Here is a 20,577-nt window from a genome sequence, read left to right as displayed (position 1 = left end):
GCCACACCTGTAATCCCAGCACTTTGGGAGGCTGAGGCGGGTGGATCATGAGGTCAGGAGATCGAGACCATCCTGGCTAACACAGTGAAACCCGGTCTCTATTGAAAATACAAAAAATTAGCCAGGCATGGTGGCACGTGCCTGTAATCCCAGCTACTCAGGAGGCTGAGGCAGGAGAATTGCTTGAACCCGGGAGGCGGAGGTTGCAGTGAGCCGAGATCGCACCACTGCACTCCGGGCTTAGCCAAAGAGCGAGACTCCATCACAAAAAATAAAAAAATAAATAAATAAGATAAAGGGGGAATAATGGAAGAAAGAAATTCGGGTTTATCTTTCTGATTGGAAGAGGAGAAACTTTTTATTTTGTTGCAAATTGTGCAAGTGAATGTGTGTGTGTGTGTATGTGTTTGTTTATGTGTGTTTAACCTCCCCTAAGGCTAATTTCCTCCCATTCAGCATCCTCCTTCAAGGAATTTCACTGTAGAGAGTGGTAATAAATTCACAATTGGCATGTTCTCCTTGATAACAGTACATCTGTGATATTTCTCTTTGGTCTTCAAGGACCGTGATAGACCTGTAGAACAATCAAGCAAAACCACAGAAAGTCTAAACTTCAACAGTGCGATTTTGTTTAATACAGAGATCATTCTTTCTGTCTGAGAAGATTTTATAGTCAAAGGAAAGAACAAATAGATGACAGGTTCCTTTTTTTCTTCTGTAAAACAATTTAATAACTTTCAGAGAATAGAGTGTTTAGAAAATAAACATTGCAGAAAAAAAGTAAAAGGAGCACATTCTTATCCGTGACCACAGGAGCTCTTTGGACTGGTTGGTGCCCAGCCAGGTCTCTGCCTGGGATGCCCATCATAATCCTGCGAAGTTGAGGCTGATGTGGTTCCGGGGATGCTCGGCCCTTTGCCACCCCATCGATCGCTTTTGTTTTTGTTTGTGTTTTGTTTGTTTGTTTACCTTTAGTTGACAGTAATAAAAAAATGAGGCAGCAGACCAGCAGGCGAGTGTGGGACAGACGGCTGCACAGTCTGGCAATGCTGCCTGCCTTCATTAGAGCCTGCTTGCCATTTTATAACAGTGTGCGATTTATTTCCCCTAAATCTGTTTTCGTCTTATGGGATTTCAAGTTAGAATGCGTATCTAGAGCCCAGAAAGCACAAAATAATGATCCCGCCCTTTGGTTTTTGAAAACCAGGAAGGCTTTCTGTTTCTTGTTAACTCTTTGTAGCCTGAAGGTAACGTTTTCTGTGTTCTTAAAAAGTATGAACAGAAATCAGGGATTGTGATTTGAACATACTTGTAGGGGAGGAGTGCTTTCAGATATGGTTTATTCTAAACAGATACTACTCCCTGATTATCTCTTTAGGTGTGGGACTTCTAAATATGTCACTAAACCTAGAAGGCTAGTTGTGAGTACACACATGAACTTTAAGTACAGCATCATTAGACAGTTAATTACACTTAGCACAAGATGGTTGTTAACCTGAGATGCACCATTTGCAGTGATTTGGGGAGATTTTGGTATGGAATGCATTCATCTAAATTATTTGTTTATTTATTTGGCATAGAATTCCTGAATATGTGACATGGGTTATAATGCCTTTTTATTTTCAGACAATATCCTTGAAAGAAAGAACTCGGGCAGCTTTCTAAAGTCTCAAAAACCCTCTGTTTTTACTAGTTCAGTGTAGTGTTGGGGCCACTTTTTCTTTAATTTTTTTTAGACAGTTTTAGGCTATTAAGATCCTGGAGGTCATGGTCATCACAGTGAAGCTAAGACTTACTTTTTTTCAGGTAGTATGTATTTTTTAGTTGGTAGTTTCTTGAACTCACTGGGCACTGTGTGGGTTGACTTAAGATTGAGTAATTCATGCCATGGCTGTTTAATTTGGTGAAAAGCTGGCTATGATCAGAGAACAAACTGTTAGGAAGTGGTCCAGTTTTAAATTTGCATGAGTATATAAGTAGAGTATTTTGGGTTCATTCATCTCTTGCCAGTCTTAGTTGTTAAGTAATCTTATTGCATTCATATTTACATCATCCTCAGAATCTTGTGTTTCTGCCACTCTCATAAAAACTGACTCTGGTTTTTAAGGTAGAGCTTCATGCTTGGAATTAACCAGGAAAAGCCTCATTTATATCTCCAGCAAGAGGGACAGAGGGCCTGCACTGTGTACTTGCTGCCAGAAGTTTTTATAGTAATACTTTGTATCTAGGCTCTGGCTCTTACCATTAAATGTGCTTTTTATAGAGTACCAAGTTATAAATGTAGTGCAGCTACGGCATATTAATCTTACTGCAGAGATTTAATGAGGCAGTTGTTTTGCGATGGACACTATTGGGAGCAGAGAGCGACAGAGTTTTACTTTACCACTGAGCTGCAGAAATATTCCTTGCCTGGTAATAATTATAACCACATGATCTCTTAGTTTTTCTTTCTTTTGCCAGTGCTTTTCCATGCAAAAGTGGCTTGGAAGGAGGTCCATTTTGAGGCAGTGAAATGGATTGGAAATTGGGCTGTTTTCTCAGTAGTTTGACATTTTACCTTTGATCAGGCATGGGATCCTTGTTGCACAGAGAGAAATATGTAAGATGAGTTTCAAGAATACAGATAGTCTTTGCCAGTCCACTGAGATGGCTTTTAGATATTCATTACTTTTACTTGACTTTTATATAGGTTATAAAAAGTAAATGTGGTGAAACCTCATTTTTACATGGACAGAACAGAATTTCTGCTGGTTGGCCTTAAACTGATCCCACACTTGAAATTAATTGAAGTCCATGGGTTTATTGCCTCCAACACTTTTAAGCCAGTGTAATTTTTCATTTCCCCCACAGTTGTAATTTTATTAAAGCAAGTTATAGCAATAACAATTCTTACGAAGAGGAAGATGAGACCGAGAAAAGAACCACCTGCCAGAGAACATAATCAGGGAAAAGAATGCTTCTTTTAAATTCCTATTTATAAGTAATGTTAACAAAATTGGAAACAGAAAGCTGCCACTTACTTTTGTAATAATAATTGTGCGTGTGTTCCAAAATTCAGCATTTTATCCAATCAGAACGATATAAATCCAGTGTCCCATAGCACCCTTTTCAGAGGATGAGGTGGAAAGTTGGTTGAGGAGGTGAGATCATTTGTGTTGAATGCAACATGTTTGGGCACCATCATTTATGGTAGGGGGAGAGAAAGTGGTGCCTGCAGCTATGACACAGTTTGTAGTTGCAGTGTAGAGAGTTTGGAGATATTTTAAAATATAACCCTTTGCGTGGATTTATAGCATAACAATGGAGTTGGGAGAACAATGATCCTTCCTGCAGTGGTGCTGGGGGCAGGGCAGTACTTGCAGGCCTGGACCTTGTATTTATAACCCCTTAGGCTGAAGTCAGAGGTTTGAATGGCTAGCAGAGTAATACAATTATTTTTTATGATTGGATCTCAAAGGACTTTATAAAAACTACATCACTAAGTCCATGTGCAATTATTGAAGTATAGCCACCTGTGGGAAAGAAATGGTTGACAGTGTAAGCTTTCTAGAATCTTCCTACATCAACTGGCATTAGGGATGCAAACCCCTAGCACAAATAAACACATCTTTTGAATGGGCAAAAAAGACTTTTTCATGAAAGTGGAGGCTGGAAAAATCTTACGAGGAGAGAGACTGAGATTCCAGTACTCATTACACCAAGGCATCATAGGCTATAATCGAACCCGCTTCCCAGAGGGTCCCTCTTAAGTGTTGACCTAAAAACAAATTCGCCAGTTGGCTGGAGCATGCATCCTAAAGTTGCAGCAGAAGTGAATAAGCTTGACTGACTTCAGTCCCTGAAGGGTTCTATCTGTAAATGCAGAAGTGGAAGCAAAACTATTTTTTATTAGTCTTAAAATGACCCTCATTTTAATAACTAGCCACAGTGTTGGAAGCAGGGACTGGGGTCAGTTCTTCAGCTTTTAAGAGCGAAACCATCATGCATTCTTCTATGTTTGTATTTTTGATACTGGATTCATGGAACGTGTCTATATTCTCGAATAATAAGGAAAGTGAGTTTTTATCGTTTTTCTCTGTATGGTACTTAAAGTATTCACAGAGTCTCCTTATTTAAAAACAAACAGGTCTGCAAACTGGATGTGTAGCATTTAAATAATCATATTAAAATTCAGACCTAACAGCGACATTTCCCTGAGTGCTATCAGTTTTTTTGAGAAACTAGAAACTCATACTAAACAACCAAGAGTATTCATGAGTACATGCTGCCTTCCAATAAGTGTTTTAATGGTGTGGGGGTCAGTTTGCCATAGGTGGGACAGTTATTTATTTTCCTGAATTGCTGTCTAGTTTGGCAGTATTTCATCACTTGGTTTTAGTTTGTCGGAGATCTTTGAATCATTGCCATTTTTTTTTTTTTTTCATCTATAGCCCCAGATGAAATATTTGAGAGAAGCAAACCCAAATATGGTGGGTCCTATAGTATCAGCTTTGGAAAATGTAGGCATGCGGGTGTTTTTTACTTTAGAGGTAACTGGTCTGTTCCTGTTTACAGAGAAAATACCAGTAAAGGACTTTTAAAGGTAGTCTCTATTTTTTTCTCCTTCTCTTTCTCACCATCACTAAATAATATTTACTAAGCACTCACCTGGACATAGAACTGTGCTGGGCAGAGTACAAGACAAATGCAAAATCCCTGTGATTACTCCCCCAGGAATGAGCAGTCTCAATCCTGGTATACTGAAATGGGCACTGTGTAGAATGCTGAGATAATAATTTTCCAGATGGCAAATCAACCCAAATTACCAATGTACTTAAACAGTGTGTTCTTTTTGAAAAACCCAACAAACAAAACTATGTGCTCTTTGAGATGGGAATTTTGCTTTTTTTTAAAGAACCCGAGAGTTGATCAGATACATTGTGATATAAGTTGATTTTGGCATATGTGAATCATTGGAAGGGTGGTGATATAGTTATGTTTATTGCAGATGTGAAGAAAGGCCCTTGAACAACTGCCAGACAAAAAAGGGAATATAAGTGACTTGTAGAAGAAGCATTCGTAGAAACGTGCTATGTGCAAAATAGCAGAAAACAATCTCAGAGCGCAGGATATTGGTGTGGTGGCGTTTATGGACTTTGAGAAATACTTGGTTATTTTTGATTCCGTGGATTCTTGATTGTAGCATTTAATGAGATATTTAAAATATTAAATAGCTGGGTATGGCAGTGTGTGCCTGTGGTCCCAACTACTCAGGAGGCTGAGGCAGGAGGATTGCTTGAGGCCAGGAGTTGGAGGCTGCAGTGAGCTATGATAGTGCCTATGAATAGCCACTGCACCTCAGCTTGGGCCACATGGTAAGAGCCATCTCTGAAAAGCAAAATTTAAAAAAATTGATTATATTTATATTTAAATTATTATATTTATTGTAGCCATTAAAAGTAATATTGTAGTCATACAAAAATGTGACTACAGATAATGCCTTACTTATTTCTTAGGTGTCTTGATACAGTTCTTTTGTAAACATTTCATTGACTAGTCAAAGCCTTATAGAAAATAGAAATCTCTGGTTTAATTTTACTGTATTTTGAGATATAGTTTATTTATGACTTTGGAGGACTTTTTGCTACTGGAAATCAGTGACCCATAAATTCAGTCACTGATTGTATTACCCTATTATCTTAATTTCCCCCAAAGAGATACTCTTCTGCCCCGTCCCCACAGTTCCTTTCTCCCTCCCTCTTTGGGAGGAATTGAGTCAAAGGACAGCGTCACTAATCAAAAAGCATTTATTGAGCTCTAAGTAAACGCATTCCATGTGCTTTTCTCTCCATGTACTCCCGCACCTCTCCTTGCTGTTTGTGTATCATTTTTAGGGTTACAATGGAACTATTTTTAATTTTCACAACATTTAGTTTTTCAACGCTAGTAATGCCAACTCAAGTTGTTGACTTCATTATTATTTATAATTGCTTTTCATATATCTTATTTCACTTTTTTGGATAATTTTGAAAACAAGAGACATACATTTACACTTGAGTTTGCGTTTGTAAGAATGTTTTTGCTATATGATAACAGCTTATTTTGCTATCAGTGTCTAACAAATAATGGAGTAGCTGTGTGTTTTGACCAGTTTATAAGTAAAGGTCATTTTTGTGCCTATGGTGATTACCTTAGCTTATTCTAGACTTTTGGCTAATTCTGGTAATTTCCCACGAAAGAGTATATTTAGCAGAAAAAGAGTTCATTCTTAAGCACAGTGGGGTTTTTTTTTTCTTTTGCATTGGAGACTGTTTAATTTTAAAAGTGATTTATCTCTCTCTTTTAAGCAAAAACTAAAAGGCTATGAAAAAAATGGCAAAGTCAATCTTAGGAGTAGACGAGTGATTTGATGGGAGAGATAGGAAAAGGGCTACATGGTGGGGAAAGGGAAGAAGGCCTTTGATGATCACTAACTGAATAATGTTAGGAGAGGCTCACTTTTGATTCGTCTGTAATAAAATCTGCAATGAAGCCCTCCTATTGCAGCTTCAAGGAAAATGGTGTTTCTGTTTTTGGTAGCAAGAAGATTAAACGTTACTTTAAAAGAACCTGTCTTTAAACCCCATACTTACAGTGTTGATTTTTTTTCAGACCCCAACTGTAAACTTGAAGACAAGACTGAAGATGGAGAGGCGCTAGATTGTAAGAAGAGGCCGGAAGACGGGGAGGAGTTGGAAGACGAGGCTGTGCACAGCTGTGACAGCTGCCTCCAGGTGTTTGAATCGCTGAGCGATATCACAGAACACAAGATTAATCAATGTCAACTGACAGGTAAACAATACTTACCACTTTTTTGTCTTCTTGTACTGTTCTATTTCTGATTTTTTCAGTTTGTTCCTTTATGTGTTTTTCTCTTCAAATTATTTTATTCCTACACTTGAATACCTAGCTAAGTCTAGAGGTGCTTTTGAAAGAATTCTGAGATGGCTGTTTGGGGTAACCTCAGTGTCACAGCCCTCTTAGATTTTGAAATGCACCTAGATGTTAAGAGCAAATGAGTGTATTTTCTTTTTTAATTTTTTTTACATGATGCCATTTAGGAGCAGAACGTGAATATTGGATGACTAATATATTTTAAAAATCCTTTGCATACCTTTTCAAAGACAGCATGAGAAAGGAACATGTTAGCTTAGATAACACTTCCTGAAGGAAACCTTTTCTGATCACCCTCTGCCTGAGTTAGCCACGTTGTTTTGTGTTCCCATAAAGTTTAATGCTTATCCTTGAGCACCACAGTTCTCACTGGGTATGTTCATTTTTCCATCTCACTCGTTAGACTGGAAGCTCATGGATGGCTGAAATTGTGTCTTATTCGTTCTTGCATTATCTAAGCCTAGCACAATACCTGGCCTATAGTAGGTACTCATTAAGGCTGGGAAGTTATTCTGCTATGCAGTTCCTTGGAAGAGACATATTTAAAGCAACGTGTTGCATAGCATGTTTGATGTAATGGCTAAATAAAACTGGGACTCAGTTTACCAAATATCTACCCCCTTTAAAATATATCCTACAAGAACGCATTCTATGAGCCTGGGTAGGGCATTTTACATAGAAGTCTGTAAGACACACATCATTCCACTCTTCCTGTTTGAAGCTGATGCCACTCCTTTGTGTGTGTATGTGTGTGTCTCTCTGTCTCTGCCTCTTATTTTCCCAGCACAAATCTTTCTTCAATTAAGCGAGTATGGGAAATGTGTTTACTGGACAAGTGGTTCTCTGTTTTCCATAGCATATTCATATTTTTATAAGATTTTAAAGTGTATTCTATTTTAACAAGGTTTTCTGAACGGATTATTGTGGAATGTTGGATTAAATCCATTAAATAGACTTCTTTATTAAAAGTGCCTTGTGGCTTTTCTCTTCTAAAAGGGATTGCAGTGAGCAAGTTTATTAGGCCCCAGAATCATCTTCCTTTCAGAAAACCCATAAACATTTTCTGGAACTAAAGTTTGAGAATCGATGTTGCTTATATAAATATTGGCCATACATATATATTTTACAGTTTATATATGCTTCTAGGGAGCAACTTTTATTTTGATACAATTCCAAACATACAGAAAACTTAGAAAACGGATATAAGGAACTTCCGTATCATTTATCTGATTCACCAGTTGCTTACATTTTTCTCCATTTACTTTATTATTCTCTTTTTCTCTCTCCTATAGCATTTCTTTCTTAATCATTTGAGAGAAAGTTGGAGACATCACACCTCTATAAATATATCCTTTGTATTTCTGAAGCACAAATCTATTCTCTTACATATCTATAGTATACTTACTGAAACTGAGGTTAGTCTTTAGGCCAGGTGTGGTGGCTCACACCTGTAATCCTAGGGAGGCCGAAGCAGGTGGCTCATCTGAGGTCAGGAGTTCAAGACCAGCCTGACCAACATGGTGAAACCCCATCTCTACTAAAAATAAAAATTAGCCAGGTGTGGTGGCGTGGGCCTGTAATCCCAACTACTCAGGAGGCTAAGGCAGGAGAATTGCTAGAACCCGGGAGGCATAGGTTGCAGTGAGTCGAGATCACGCCATTGCACTCCAGCCTGGGCAACAAGAATGAAACTCCGTCTCAAAAAAAAAGAAAGTTAACGTTTAATACAAATAGATACTACTATCTAATTCACAATCCATGTTTAAATTTCAGCAGTTGTTTTAATAATGTCCTTGGTAGCTATTTTTTCCCCTCATCCAGGATTCAGGATCACGCATAACATTTAACTGTCATCTCTTTTACCTCCTTTAACCTGGAATGTTCTCTGAGCCTCTCTTTGCCTTTCCTGACTATGACATTTTTGAAAAGAAGCTACCAGTTAGTTTACAGAATACCCATCCATTTGGGTTTGTCTGATGTTTCCCAAGGATTAAATTCAGGTTACATAGGCTCCTGTAATATTCAGGCTCCAAAGAAGCCAGAATCACCAAAGAAGTGATAGGCGTCCTTCTCAGTGCATCAGATCGGGAAGTACATGATGTTAGTTTGTTACGATGTTGATGATGTTAACATTGAATATTTGTTTAAGGTGGTGTCTGCCAACAGTTTCCATTATAAAGTTACCATTTTCTCTTTCTCCATGGTTAATAATTTGTGGGAAGATAACTTTGAAACTATATAAATATCTACACTTCATAAAATGTTTTGTTTACCTACTTTTTTTTTTTTTTTTTGAGATGGAGTCTTGCTCTATTGCCCAAGCTGGAGTACAGTGGCACGATCTCGGCTCACTGCAACCTCTGCCTCCTGGGTTCAAGTGATTCTCCTGCCTTAGCCTCCCAAGTAGCTGGGACTACAGGTGCACACCACCATGCCCAGCTAACTTTTTGTACTTTTTAGTAGAGACAGGGTTTTGCCGTGTTGGCCAGGCTGGTCTCGAACTCTTGGCCTCAAGTGATCCGCCTGCCTTGGCCTCCCAAAGTGTTGGGATTATAGGCGTGAGCCACTGTGCTCAGCCATACTCACTGTTTTTAGGTCTATTGCAAGTTCATAATTTATCTATGTGTTAGCCTACTGTAATATTCTTTCTTATTCATTTATTTGTATATTCATGTTACCGTCATCTTTTGGGTTTTTATTTTATTCAGTCAGTCATAATTCATTACTCTCATTGTATTGATACCCAGATTGCCATAGATCTAGCCAATAGGAGTCCCTTCAAACAGGATCCTGTATGTGTTTAATATGCCTCCATCATTGTTTGAGAACTTTAGTTTCTGGTGCAAATTGATGCTCCAGTATCATCATGGTCTTTTCTTGTCCTAGTCCTGCAATCAGCCAGCAATTTTCTTTTCTTTTTCTTTTCTTTTTTTCTTTTCTTTCTGCTGGTTCTTTATGAGGACAAAGGTATTTAGAAACCAAGATATGGATACTATGTATAGTCAGTGCTATAAGTATACCATTACTTATAGACCTCAGTAGACAGAAGTAGGAAATGTACATGCATACTTACTATAATATATAATACACATATAATATAATTCATAAGAGTCACCCATATACAAGTATATACACATACGTGTATTTTTCTCTACCCAATAAAAAAACCGTGTGTTCATACTGATACCTCCCATTCAATTCAGTACCTCAGGTATACCCTAGTCTTTCTCCTTTGTGTATTTCACTGCCTTCTTTAACAGACAGCAACCTGGCTTCCGTTATCCTTATTAATATGTTCACTCATTTGCTTGAGCCTAGAATATACAGTAAGTGGTTTCAAAATTGCTTACTGATACCACCATGATAGGCAAACTGAGTTTAATATTTGTTTATAATTGTTAATGCTGTAATTTTTAGTGCAACATTTACATATAGTGAAATTCATCAATTATAAGTATACAATTTGGTGAACTTTGGCAAAATAAATACACCTATGTGACACGCCCTTCTTAAGATATAATTTCATTTCAGAAAGTTCCCTCATGCTTCTTTCTGATCAATAATGCTCCACTGGAAGTAACCAGTTTTTGAGTTGTTTTAACTATAGATCCATTTTACCTATTCTAGAACTTCTTATAAATGAAATTATACGGCGTGCGCCCTTTTTTAGTGTGTCCAGCTTCTTTTGTTCAGCATGATGTCTATGAGATCCATTCATACTGTTGTGTATATAAGTAGTATGTTTCTTTTTATTGCCGTGTAAGATTCCGTTATATGAACATATCATTATTTGTTTTACATTCTCTTGTTAGTGGATACTTTGATTATTTTTAGTTTTTGACTATTATGAGTAAAGTTCATAATAGTCAACCTTCTATATGGATCTTTTTGTGGACCTATGTTTTATTTCTCTCATTAGGAATAGAATTGCTGGATCATTGGGTGAAGGGCATGAGATATGATATATTTAATCTCTACTAGAAACTTCCAAACCCCTTTTCAGAATGATTGTGCCATTTACACTCCCACCAGCAATAGATGAGAGTTCTGGTTGTTGTACGTGCTTGCTAACTTTTATATTGTCCATCTTTAATTTTGACATTCTGTTGGGCATTTATTGGTATTTTTTGTGGATTTTCTAGCTCATATATATTTAATTGGCTTCATTTAAGGTGTATTTTTCCTAGAACATATCATTTTGGGAAAATCCCATTAAATGCAGATAATTAGTAAGATGCCATTTTCAGTAGAATAACTGGTGCTTTAAACAAAGCTTTGCTTATGTAGAATCAGCACTAACATTAGGATAAAGGCGTGGGAACTTCAACATGCCCACTGGACTGACATGGCAGTGAGTATTAATCTAGCAAGAAATCCTGTCTTTGGTAAGAGTGGGTCCTCTCTCATGTTAAAAGTTACTTTAAAATTCATATAATTTAGAAAACAACCTTCAAGTTCTACTTAGTGAATAGTTAATTTTTACTGAGTGTCTGCGCTATAGTTATTCTTATGTTCAGCTCTATGAAATTGAATCGAAGCAAAAGGCATTATTTCTGTCTCATACAACTTTAATAATATCTGTGCAGGAAGTGCTGAAGTTTCCACACATGGTATGGCAAAGATTATGAGTTAAATTTTTTTAAAAAACTGATAAAATGTTTGGTTTATTTTGGTCTGAAGCTTTCTGAAAGTAGGGAATCTGTTCTGTGGTCACATACTACAGAGGTTAGTCAAAGGTAGAAAAGAAGAGGCTGTGCGTGGTGGCTCCTGTCTGTGATCCCAGCACTTTGGGAGGTTGAGGTGGGCAGGAGATTGAGACTAGCCTGGCCAAAATGGTGAAACCCCATCTCTACTAACAATACAAAAAAGTTAGCAGGGCATAGTGGCACACGCCTGTAGTCACAGCTACTTGGGAGGCTGAGGCAGGAGGATCACTTGAACCCAGGAGGCGGAGCTTGCAGTGAGCTAATATCGTGTCATAGCACTCCAGCCTAGGCGACAAGAGTGAAACTCTGTCTCAAAAAAAAAAAAAAAAAAACCAACCAACCAAAAAAAAAAAACCTAGAGTCTTACTTGTCACTTGTTGAAGCACATGTCCAGGGAAAGTATCTGATGGATCTTATTTTCCTGTTGGTTGTTGTTCAAGATGATTTCTTTGGGACGGTGGTAGATTCGGGAGGCAAAGTAGAAGTGGAGGCCAAGGAGGAAGCAAAAAAAAAAAAAACAAAAAAAAAAAAGGGAGAAACGAAGTCAGGAATGATCTACGTTTGTTGAAGGTGTTAATGTTGAAGCTTGAGTTGGCTGAAGGTTACCCTCCAGTCTGATCTGGAAAAGATTAAAGACACTTGAAAGCATTTTAATTAAAAAAGTAATGTGATGCTTTTGCCTTCTTGCTTGGTTAGAGCCTTTTAGTCTAAGTTGGGAGGTCTGACAGTTCCAGTGTTTGCTTCCCACTGCTTGAATTCACTCTTGTTGCTGCTTCCCCACCCCTTACCCCCCGGCTGACAAAGTGCTGCATTTAGCAAAGGAAGGTATTTTTATATATACATTCTTTTTTTGCCTCTCGGTTTTATTACTTTTTTCTTTCCTTGTTTTTTTTTTTTTTAATTCGTTTTGCCTTTTAACTTCATTCAGCCTCATTTGCATCTTTGCTGCTTTTCCTCTAATTCCAGTCCTTTCTCTAAGATTCTTAATTTCCTTGTCTATATTTTCTCCTTTCCTTTCTCCCTGCCTGTTCTGTGGTCTTATCTTGCCGCTTTCTCAATTTATTCTTTGTTCCTTGTGGATTCCCTTCTATTAATCTTGAAGTCATTCCTGACGTGTTTGGCCCTACCCAGCTAGACCATTGCCTGAAGACTTTTTGATGAACAATCTGTGTAAAGCAAGAGGGAATCCTGAGCAGTGTGCTAGAGGGTTAATTATAGAGTAAGATTAGAAGTGAAAGCTATCTTACAACTTGTTGATTTGCAAAATAACAGAAAAGGGATATATTCTATGTTCTGATGCCTGTGTGGGTTACTTAGGGTAGTTCTGTTATGAGAGAGCCATAGAAACCCTGCCTTAGGTTCTTCCCTTCTTTTAACTGAGGGTTTTCTTGGTAACTTAAGATCTGTTCCTTTGGTGACTTTCATCCCCAAGGGTGACGCACATTCCTTGGAGAGCCTGCCTTGATGAAAACCTATTCACTCCATATCAAAAGTCTTGAAACTGAGCCAAGGCCAGACCAAGCCTTTGGAGATGAAGGTCAAATACAGAAGAACAAGATGATCAATTCTAGACCCAGATTTGAAGGTCAGCTATAAGATTATGTGCCAGGTCAAATAATGATTAGCTGTCCATGTGGACTGAAAGTTTAGACAGTGGATCCTGGAGGGATAAAGAAAATGCGAGTGTCACACACAGCTCATGGAGTCTGTCACTGAGAGGGTATTCTAGAATGTGGACAGTTTTCTGGACAAGCATCCTTGATCTAAGAAAGAACAGAACAGTCCCTGAAGATAGCAAAGGATGTGGTGATACTCACAGATGAGTTCTTTCTCCTTTGTCTCATGGTGCAATTTTCCTGGATTCTACAGTCCAACATGTGTAAGTAAGTTATGTATCATCCCTGCTTGAAGGAATAGGGGGAAAGGTGAAAGAAAAAATTAAATCCCTCTCTTCGATTTTAGCAATACATGGAAACCACCTGTCTTGCCCCAGCCTTGCTGTCTTTTTCCTGGAGGCTAGGAAGGCAGGGGAATCAACACTCTAATGCTGTTGGGACTCTCTGATGCAGAAGACAGATTATCAAAATATATATTTAAAGAAGGAAAAGCACAGAGAACCTCTCATTTTACTAATCCACAAACCCTATCATTTCTTGCCAATTCCCTCAGGGGGTGGGGAGGGCTGGAAGCCAGAGGGGTCTCATCACACTGCTCAACAAAGATTTAATAGCAGGGTGCTATGGGGAAGGCTGAGATTACAGAGACTTTGTTATGCTTACAAAACTGAGTAAGAACTAGCATTGTAAATCATCAAAACTAAGCTACACTTAACAGGATAAATGTGTAAAGTGCATTGGTAATACTCTGTGCTTGTTGTTCTGAGTCGTTTTTCTCTTCTCTCCTGCTAATTTGCAAACTTGAGTTGTCTGTTAAGTGTTCTTTCACATCATTAATGTGAATTGCCTGGGCGTAATTGCAGAAAAAACTAAATAGCATTGTATTAGTTCTTAACCCTCTGGTCTATACTATTGGTAGATGAGTGTGTAGAAATACGTGTGGTAGTAATTCTGCTGTAGGTTTGGGGAACATATTTGTAGACCAGATGTATAAAGCCCTACCCAGGGTTGTGGCTTCTTTACAAATATTCTTCCTGTTCACATTTTTTAGGAAAATGAACTGAACTGATGAGTGGATGTTGTTCATCAGTGTAAAGTAGTACGTCCGTTTAATTTTGATTTAAATCTTATGAAACTTCCTGGAAGCTTCATACAATTTTTGTGAGCTGAAAACTTCTACACATCTGGAATATCCTTATTATTTGACCGAATAATTTTTTTAAATGTGAAAGTGAGTATACATGTGTCATATTGTTGTGGCGAATTAAAGACTGGTTCATTCCAATGAACAATAAAGTGCTCTAACAGCTAGTTCTGTTGGCAGTGGGAATAAGGGAGATGAGTAGTTTACAGAATGAAGCATCGTTTTCGTAAAAGCAGATTGAAACTGCTTAGAACCCTTTTTTTGCTGTGTTCCTTATCAAACCATTAGTTGAAATAAATTACACGAAATAAATGTGATATTTTAACTTTTTAGTTCATATTAATTAGGCTTAAGGCATTGTAAGTTTTATTTGCATATTTCTATATTAATCTCTATATTAATTCATTATTCATAGTTTGTTATTAATCATTTATATGTTATTAATTTATCTGTTTCTATATGAGGCTTAAGGCACTATAAGTTTTATTTTCCTGTTTCCTTCCATTTTGATCAGTTCCTCATTTTGTACCTAAAATATGTCTACTTTTAGCCTACTTCATTCTCCAAATCTCCCTAAGCCCCCAAAAATGCAGTTTCATGGCCTCCATAGATTCCATTCTCCAGTCCATCTCTATATGTATTTTACTTTCAGACTAGTGATTTCTAAATGCACTGTCATAGTATGTATTTACTAATACATTACATATAGACATGCATTATACAACATTCACAAAAATAGAAATTAAAAAATGAGGTAAAGATGAAATAAACAGAGTTTAAAAATAATTTTATGTTATTTTGAAGTCCTGGTCCATGTTTGTTTATTTTGGTAATTCATTTTAATGGCTGTTAAAACTATAAAAATACTTCACAAAACCTCCAGAGAGAATGTATGTTACTCTTTCCCATGAGGTTGTTATCAATGGTGGGTATAAGTTCATATTTCAAAGAACTTTCCTGACAATCTCACTTCTGTGCTTTTGTTGTGCCAACTTCCAGTCAGCTCTGATGAAACTGTTTTTCCCCCTCCCCTTTCCCTTTCATAGGGTAGGTGACAAGGAGCTTTTACTTGGTGTGGAAGGGCCAGATTTGCCGTTTTCTTGTTGATTACTTGTGCTTGACTATCAATATCCTGCAGTTTTTTTTGCAGAACACTTTTAGAATCAGTTATCACAGTTTGAGGATTTTGCATGAATTAGATTAGTTAAAATTAAATATGCTGATCCATAAGTCCGCTTTGCTGGACACCGTAGACTGCATTAGTATGAGATGGGATGAAAGGGGCTGGAGAAGCCAGCCCACCCAGCTAACTGGAGTACTGTTTATCTCCTTGCTCTCAGGAAAGTCTGGTTACTACCTGGATGGCTGTTTCTGATTAGTGTCTGTTCTGATTGGTTTCTAACTATTCAGAGTATCCTCTCTCCTGCAGGATAATGTACCCTGTATTTTAGAGACCATTGTTCTTGACTATCACTTATTTCATGAGGTTAAAAAAAAGCTCACCAAATCTTTGCTCCTCTCAGTTTTAGAGAAAGTGGTGGGGCTGAGTGTGTCACTTTGTTCAACTGTTAGGGCTCCGACCGAGTTCTTCCATGCAGTTACCAAAGACAAAGTGATCATCCATAGTTGGTTCCCACTTCTGAACTGTAGGCTGAGTACTCTTCCTCTTCCAGTTTTGGAGGTAAGGTCAGTTCAATCATTACCTAGTATAGAAGCTTTGTTATTTTCACATCAATTTTGCTGCAGCAGAATTTTTTGAATATTAGGACCTGGTCTGCCATTCTCTTTTTGATTTGTAAAACTGTAAAATTTGTAAATTTGTAAAATTTGTAAAATTTGCTACCAAAACATGGATATGAAATAATTATTTTTAGATCTGTTATTTTCTGAAAGCTCTTTGAATGCTTGTGAGTATTGTAATTGGGATTTATGAAAGGACTGCCTGTACTGATGAATATGTTTTCCCAGTATAAGTGATGATCTATTACATTAATTAACTTACTAAAATTAAGTTTGGATTTTGAAAGGGTAATGTAAGAAATATTTCTCTGTAATTTTGATGTCCATATTTTATTAGGTATTTTTACTTTTAGCCTGCTTGGATAACTTGTGATTCATAAGAAAGCTACTGATTATGAATGAAAAGTTCTTGAAGGATGTAATCTCCTAGAAATTGAAAATAAATGGGTGTATTCACTTTAATTTTTACAAGTAAAACCTAAGTGGAGAATATCTTCTTAAATTAGTTGTAACAGTATTCATGAATCACCTGTTTCTTGACTAATTTGAGTTTTTAAAAATTACTCTTTTGAAATGAATGGAATTCAAGAAGAAAATTAGCATTATTTGTCTGTATATAAGAAAATGTTACCTTTGGATGTCTGCAGAACCACAGCCATTTTATATAAATTGTTTTGCCTTAGTTGTATAATTAATAATGAATATATAATGATCTAACTGTGTGGTTTCAGGATTCATTTGCCAAAAATTGTAAATAAAATGTCAAGAACACAAGCCATGGGAGAATATCTTCAAGAATTTCTCCCATGTCCTTGATGGTCATTGATGGTAATTAAAGCTGTCAGTTTGTCCCTGTGGAGAAGTATAAAAATTATAAATGAAGGGCTGTATTTGGGATGTGGAGACAGTGTGGTCTCTTTTGTGGGGAAGAGGAATTAAAAGAGACCCACTATTTCTTAGGCCCTCTGCAGTCATTTGGTCTATCTCGTAAGCACCAATGTTTAGCTATTTAGATACAGTTGTATGCACATAAGGGCTCTGCCACATTTAACCTGTTTTCAAATGTGAAATTCAACATGATAAAACATGATAAAATGTTGAATTTTTTTTTTTTTTTTTTTTTTACATTTTTGCTTGACTCATGTTGTTTCTCATGTTCTCTACTTAAGATGCTCGTGACCTTTATCTGTTTCCTTTTATAAGGAGTGGGTTACTCAAAAAGCTGTTAAAAGTAGACTATTTCCACACCCTTCTCTTTGTGCTAAGTCTGTGTCTGGGGATCTTCTCTTTAGGGAATGGTAGCAATGTCACAGAGATCTATGACCTCTTAATAGGTCTTGGGAGGGGAAGGCAGGAATCATTCTACACTGTGCCTCAGGGCTTAGTTCCTTTAAACTTCAAGGAATTGGACTGGAACTCTTCACTCCTCCTTTCTTTCGGTTTTACCTTCAGGGGAAATTGATCGATTAGAGGTGATTATTCCACAAACTCTGAACCCTTTCCCTATCTTTGTTCCAACTGGAGCTTCTCAAAGTTTAAAGGGATTGTGTCTCCTGGGTGAATTGTAGAATGAATTTAAGTAGATTATTGGGCAGAACTCTTTGAACACACATTAAAAGTGCTAAAAAAATATATTTGGAACAGAAGAAAATATTTGAAGCAAAAGGGTAAGGAAACATTCATTTCAATATAATTATAATGTAATTATATGGGTTATTTTTGAGCAAAAGATTAGCTGTTAGAATGTAGAATCATAGTGCTTCAAACCAAGAAAATAACAGGGTCAATGCAACAAATGGGCAAATGTTCAAAATCTGAAGGGTGAGTAAGAACCCAATAGGACCAAAGACAATCATAAGAGATTGGGTGTATGTAGGTCTTCTATTAAACATGGCAATATTCTATTAATTGATGGCTCTCATTCTTGTTTTCTAACTTAACAAGAAAGGGTATATACCTATTCTCTTTTGTTTTCTTTGTATGTATAATATATTTGCCTTATGGACACTATATCATACATGAAATATATTTAATACCACATTAATTTAATCTCCGCCCCCTTTTGTTTTGTTTTGTTTTGTTTTAAATCTGACTCTTAGACTCTACCTACTCACGGAGCAGAATTAGCTCCCCCTGGTGACTAAATAAAAACGTAGACAGGATGTTTGGGGCCATGAGCTTCATTAACTTCAGCCTTTAAATGCATAGTTAATATTAGTATGTGTATAGTAGGCATGTACACTGACCTGCTTTTCAAGTAAAAATTCCAATTAGTCTTGAGAAATGTTGATTTTAATGTCAGTTTATCTATGTAATGAAGACTCATCCATCTTGTGTGGCTTTCTTGGAGTTGTGCCCATTTTGATGACCTCAGACCTCTTGGTTTTCTGCTGTAGGAGATACTAGAATAGAAGGTAGATATTCAGATCTCTTGTGAACTAGGAGCTGCTTATAAAAGCAGAAAATAAAAGTAAGAGCAGCCATCAATTTACCTATCTCTATCATTCTTGCAAAATAGACTTATAGAAAAGATTGTCATTGTTAAAAAATTTTAAAAGAAATATTGTTTTAGAAAAAGCACTATTATACATTCAAACACTAAGATATATTTTTTTGCTTGTACCAACAAAACGTTTTTCCATTTAATTTATGAATTATTTAAAGTGTATATTTTTATTACTCAGATTGCCTTTAAACTTAACTTTTTCTATTTTATAAAACTGTTCCCCCTCATAATTAAATTATCAGGTTGACAGACTCTTGAGAATGCTTTTATAATCTTTTTAAAAAGGAATCTGTCAAATCTATTATATACTTACTATTTCTTATACCTAATTTTATTTTCTATGCAAAGTAAGATCTGATTTAATATTTATATTCAATATTATATATATTATGCATTTAAAGGGAAAGATTTACAATTTTATGTGGACCTCATATTTGAGTTGCTTCTTTGTTCCTCTTGTTCTGAATAGTTTTCTATACTTTTCTACCCCTCTTTTTTTGCTTTTCTTCCTTTTCCAAGGCCATAGGTTTTGGGCACAAGCCTTAGTCCATTGATTTGTTCATTTCTTTTGTTTTTCCAGCAAAGTGTCTCCCTGTTGGGAGAAAGAATACCATCTTCTAACCTCTATCATTTTTTACTGTCCCCTTCTGTGGCCTGCAGAAACCCAAGCGGAGCTTCTCTTGGCGTTATTGATACTATTTTGTCACTTGGCTTGAAGCGATGGTTATGAAGCAGATTAGATGAACACAGCATCCACTTCCCCCAGTTAATTTCTGCCTCCTTCCATTACCGCTGACTTCCTTCTGCAAGCAGTCTGCCTGCCCTTTGCAATTCATTAGTCCCAGTGCCTAGCAAAAGAGCGAAGAACCATGCTTTGCTTTAACTTTCGCTAATGGTCACTCACAGATGGAACTTAAGTTGGTGCCTGACAGCTATATAGTGATAGCTTTCTTCTTATGAACACCAGACTACAACTGACAAGTGCTTAATAATATAAATATTATTATATGGAGTAGATATTGCAGTATGGCTTAATAAAATGTGAAGTGTATGGCACCATTTCTTGCTACACTAAGAAGACCATCCACAAGTAGTGAAATGAATAGCACCTCCCAGTAGTGTGTTTTCCCAATACCACTGTGCATTTATCAACAATTCAGTTCAATAAACATCTGTTAAGATCCTACTCTTTGACCAATAAATCCTGGGAATACAGGTTCCAGGATATTCTGAGAAAAAAAATAATTTTGGAGGGTGTCATTAAGGCCAACTTGGCACATCGGAGTGGTTTCCTGGAGCACATGGTATCTTTAGTGATGAGCGAGAGTTAGCCAGGCCAAGAAAGGGAAAGAGGTGCTTCAGGTCAACAGAAGAGAAAGAATGGGAAAGAGGTGTGAAGCAGCATAGAATCTGCTGGGCAATTTTAAGCCATAGAAAATGCGTAAGATGGAGAATTAATGAGAGAATAAGAATGTATTAGTTATTTTGTATAAAAACAACAGGCATGTATTTTCTCAAAGTTTCTATAGGTCGGGAGTTTGGCAGCAGCTTTTCCCGGAGATCCTGATCCAGAGTTTCTTATGAGGTTGCCATCAAGGTGTCAATCAGGGCTACAGTTACCTGGTGGCCTCGACGGGGCTGGAGTATCCACTCTTTTTTTTTTTTTGAAATGGAGTCTTGCTCTGTTGCCCAGGCTGGAGTGCAGTGGTGTGATCTCGGCTCACTGCAACCTCTGCCTCCCAGGTTCAAGTTATTCTGCTTCCCCAGCCTCCTGAATAGCTGGGATTACAGGCATGCACCATCATGCCCAGATAATTTTTATATTTTTAGTAGAAATGGGTTTTTGCCATGTTGGCCAGGCTAGTCTTGAACTCCTGACCTCAGGTGATCCACCCACCTTGGCCTCCCAAAGTGATGGGATTACAGGTGTGAGCCACTGCACCCACCCTGGGG

At 37.2% G+C, this 20,577-nt stretch overlaps 1 protein-coding gene across 6 annotated transcripts in view; it reads left to right on the top strand.

Annotated features, from left to right (window-relative positions):
• Window positions 1-20,577, top strand: part of ZNF521 (zinc finger protein 521) — a 293,510-nt gene that overhangs the window by 23,126 nt on the left and 249,807 nt on the right. For 5 of the 6 annotated variants that reach the window (XR_003116693.1, XM_025365533.1, XM_025365536.1 and 2 more), the window contains one exon: window positions 6,631-6,810. Coding sequence is in view for 4 of the 6 variants with exons in the window: in XM_025365533.1 (XP_025221318.1) it covers window positions 6,631-6,810 (180 nt within the window). In the remaining 2 variants the exon portion in view is untranslated. Of the gene's footprint in view, window positions 1-6,481; window positions 6,811-20,577 lie in introns of those variants that run through there. The other variant, XM_025365532.1, reaches the window with a different exon arrangement.

Source organism: Theropithecus gelada, chromosome 18, assembly GCF_003255815.1.
Source record: "Theropithecus gelada isolate Dixy chromosome 18, Tgel_1.0, whole genome shotgun sequence".
Classification (NCBI taxonomy): Eukaryota; Metazoa; Chordata; class Mammalia; order Primates; family Cercopithecidae; genus Theropithecus; species Theropithecus gelada.
This window is presented reverse-complemented; position numbering and strand designations above follow the sequence as displayed.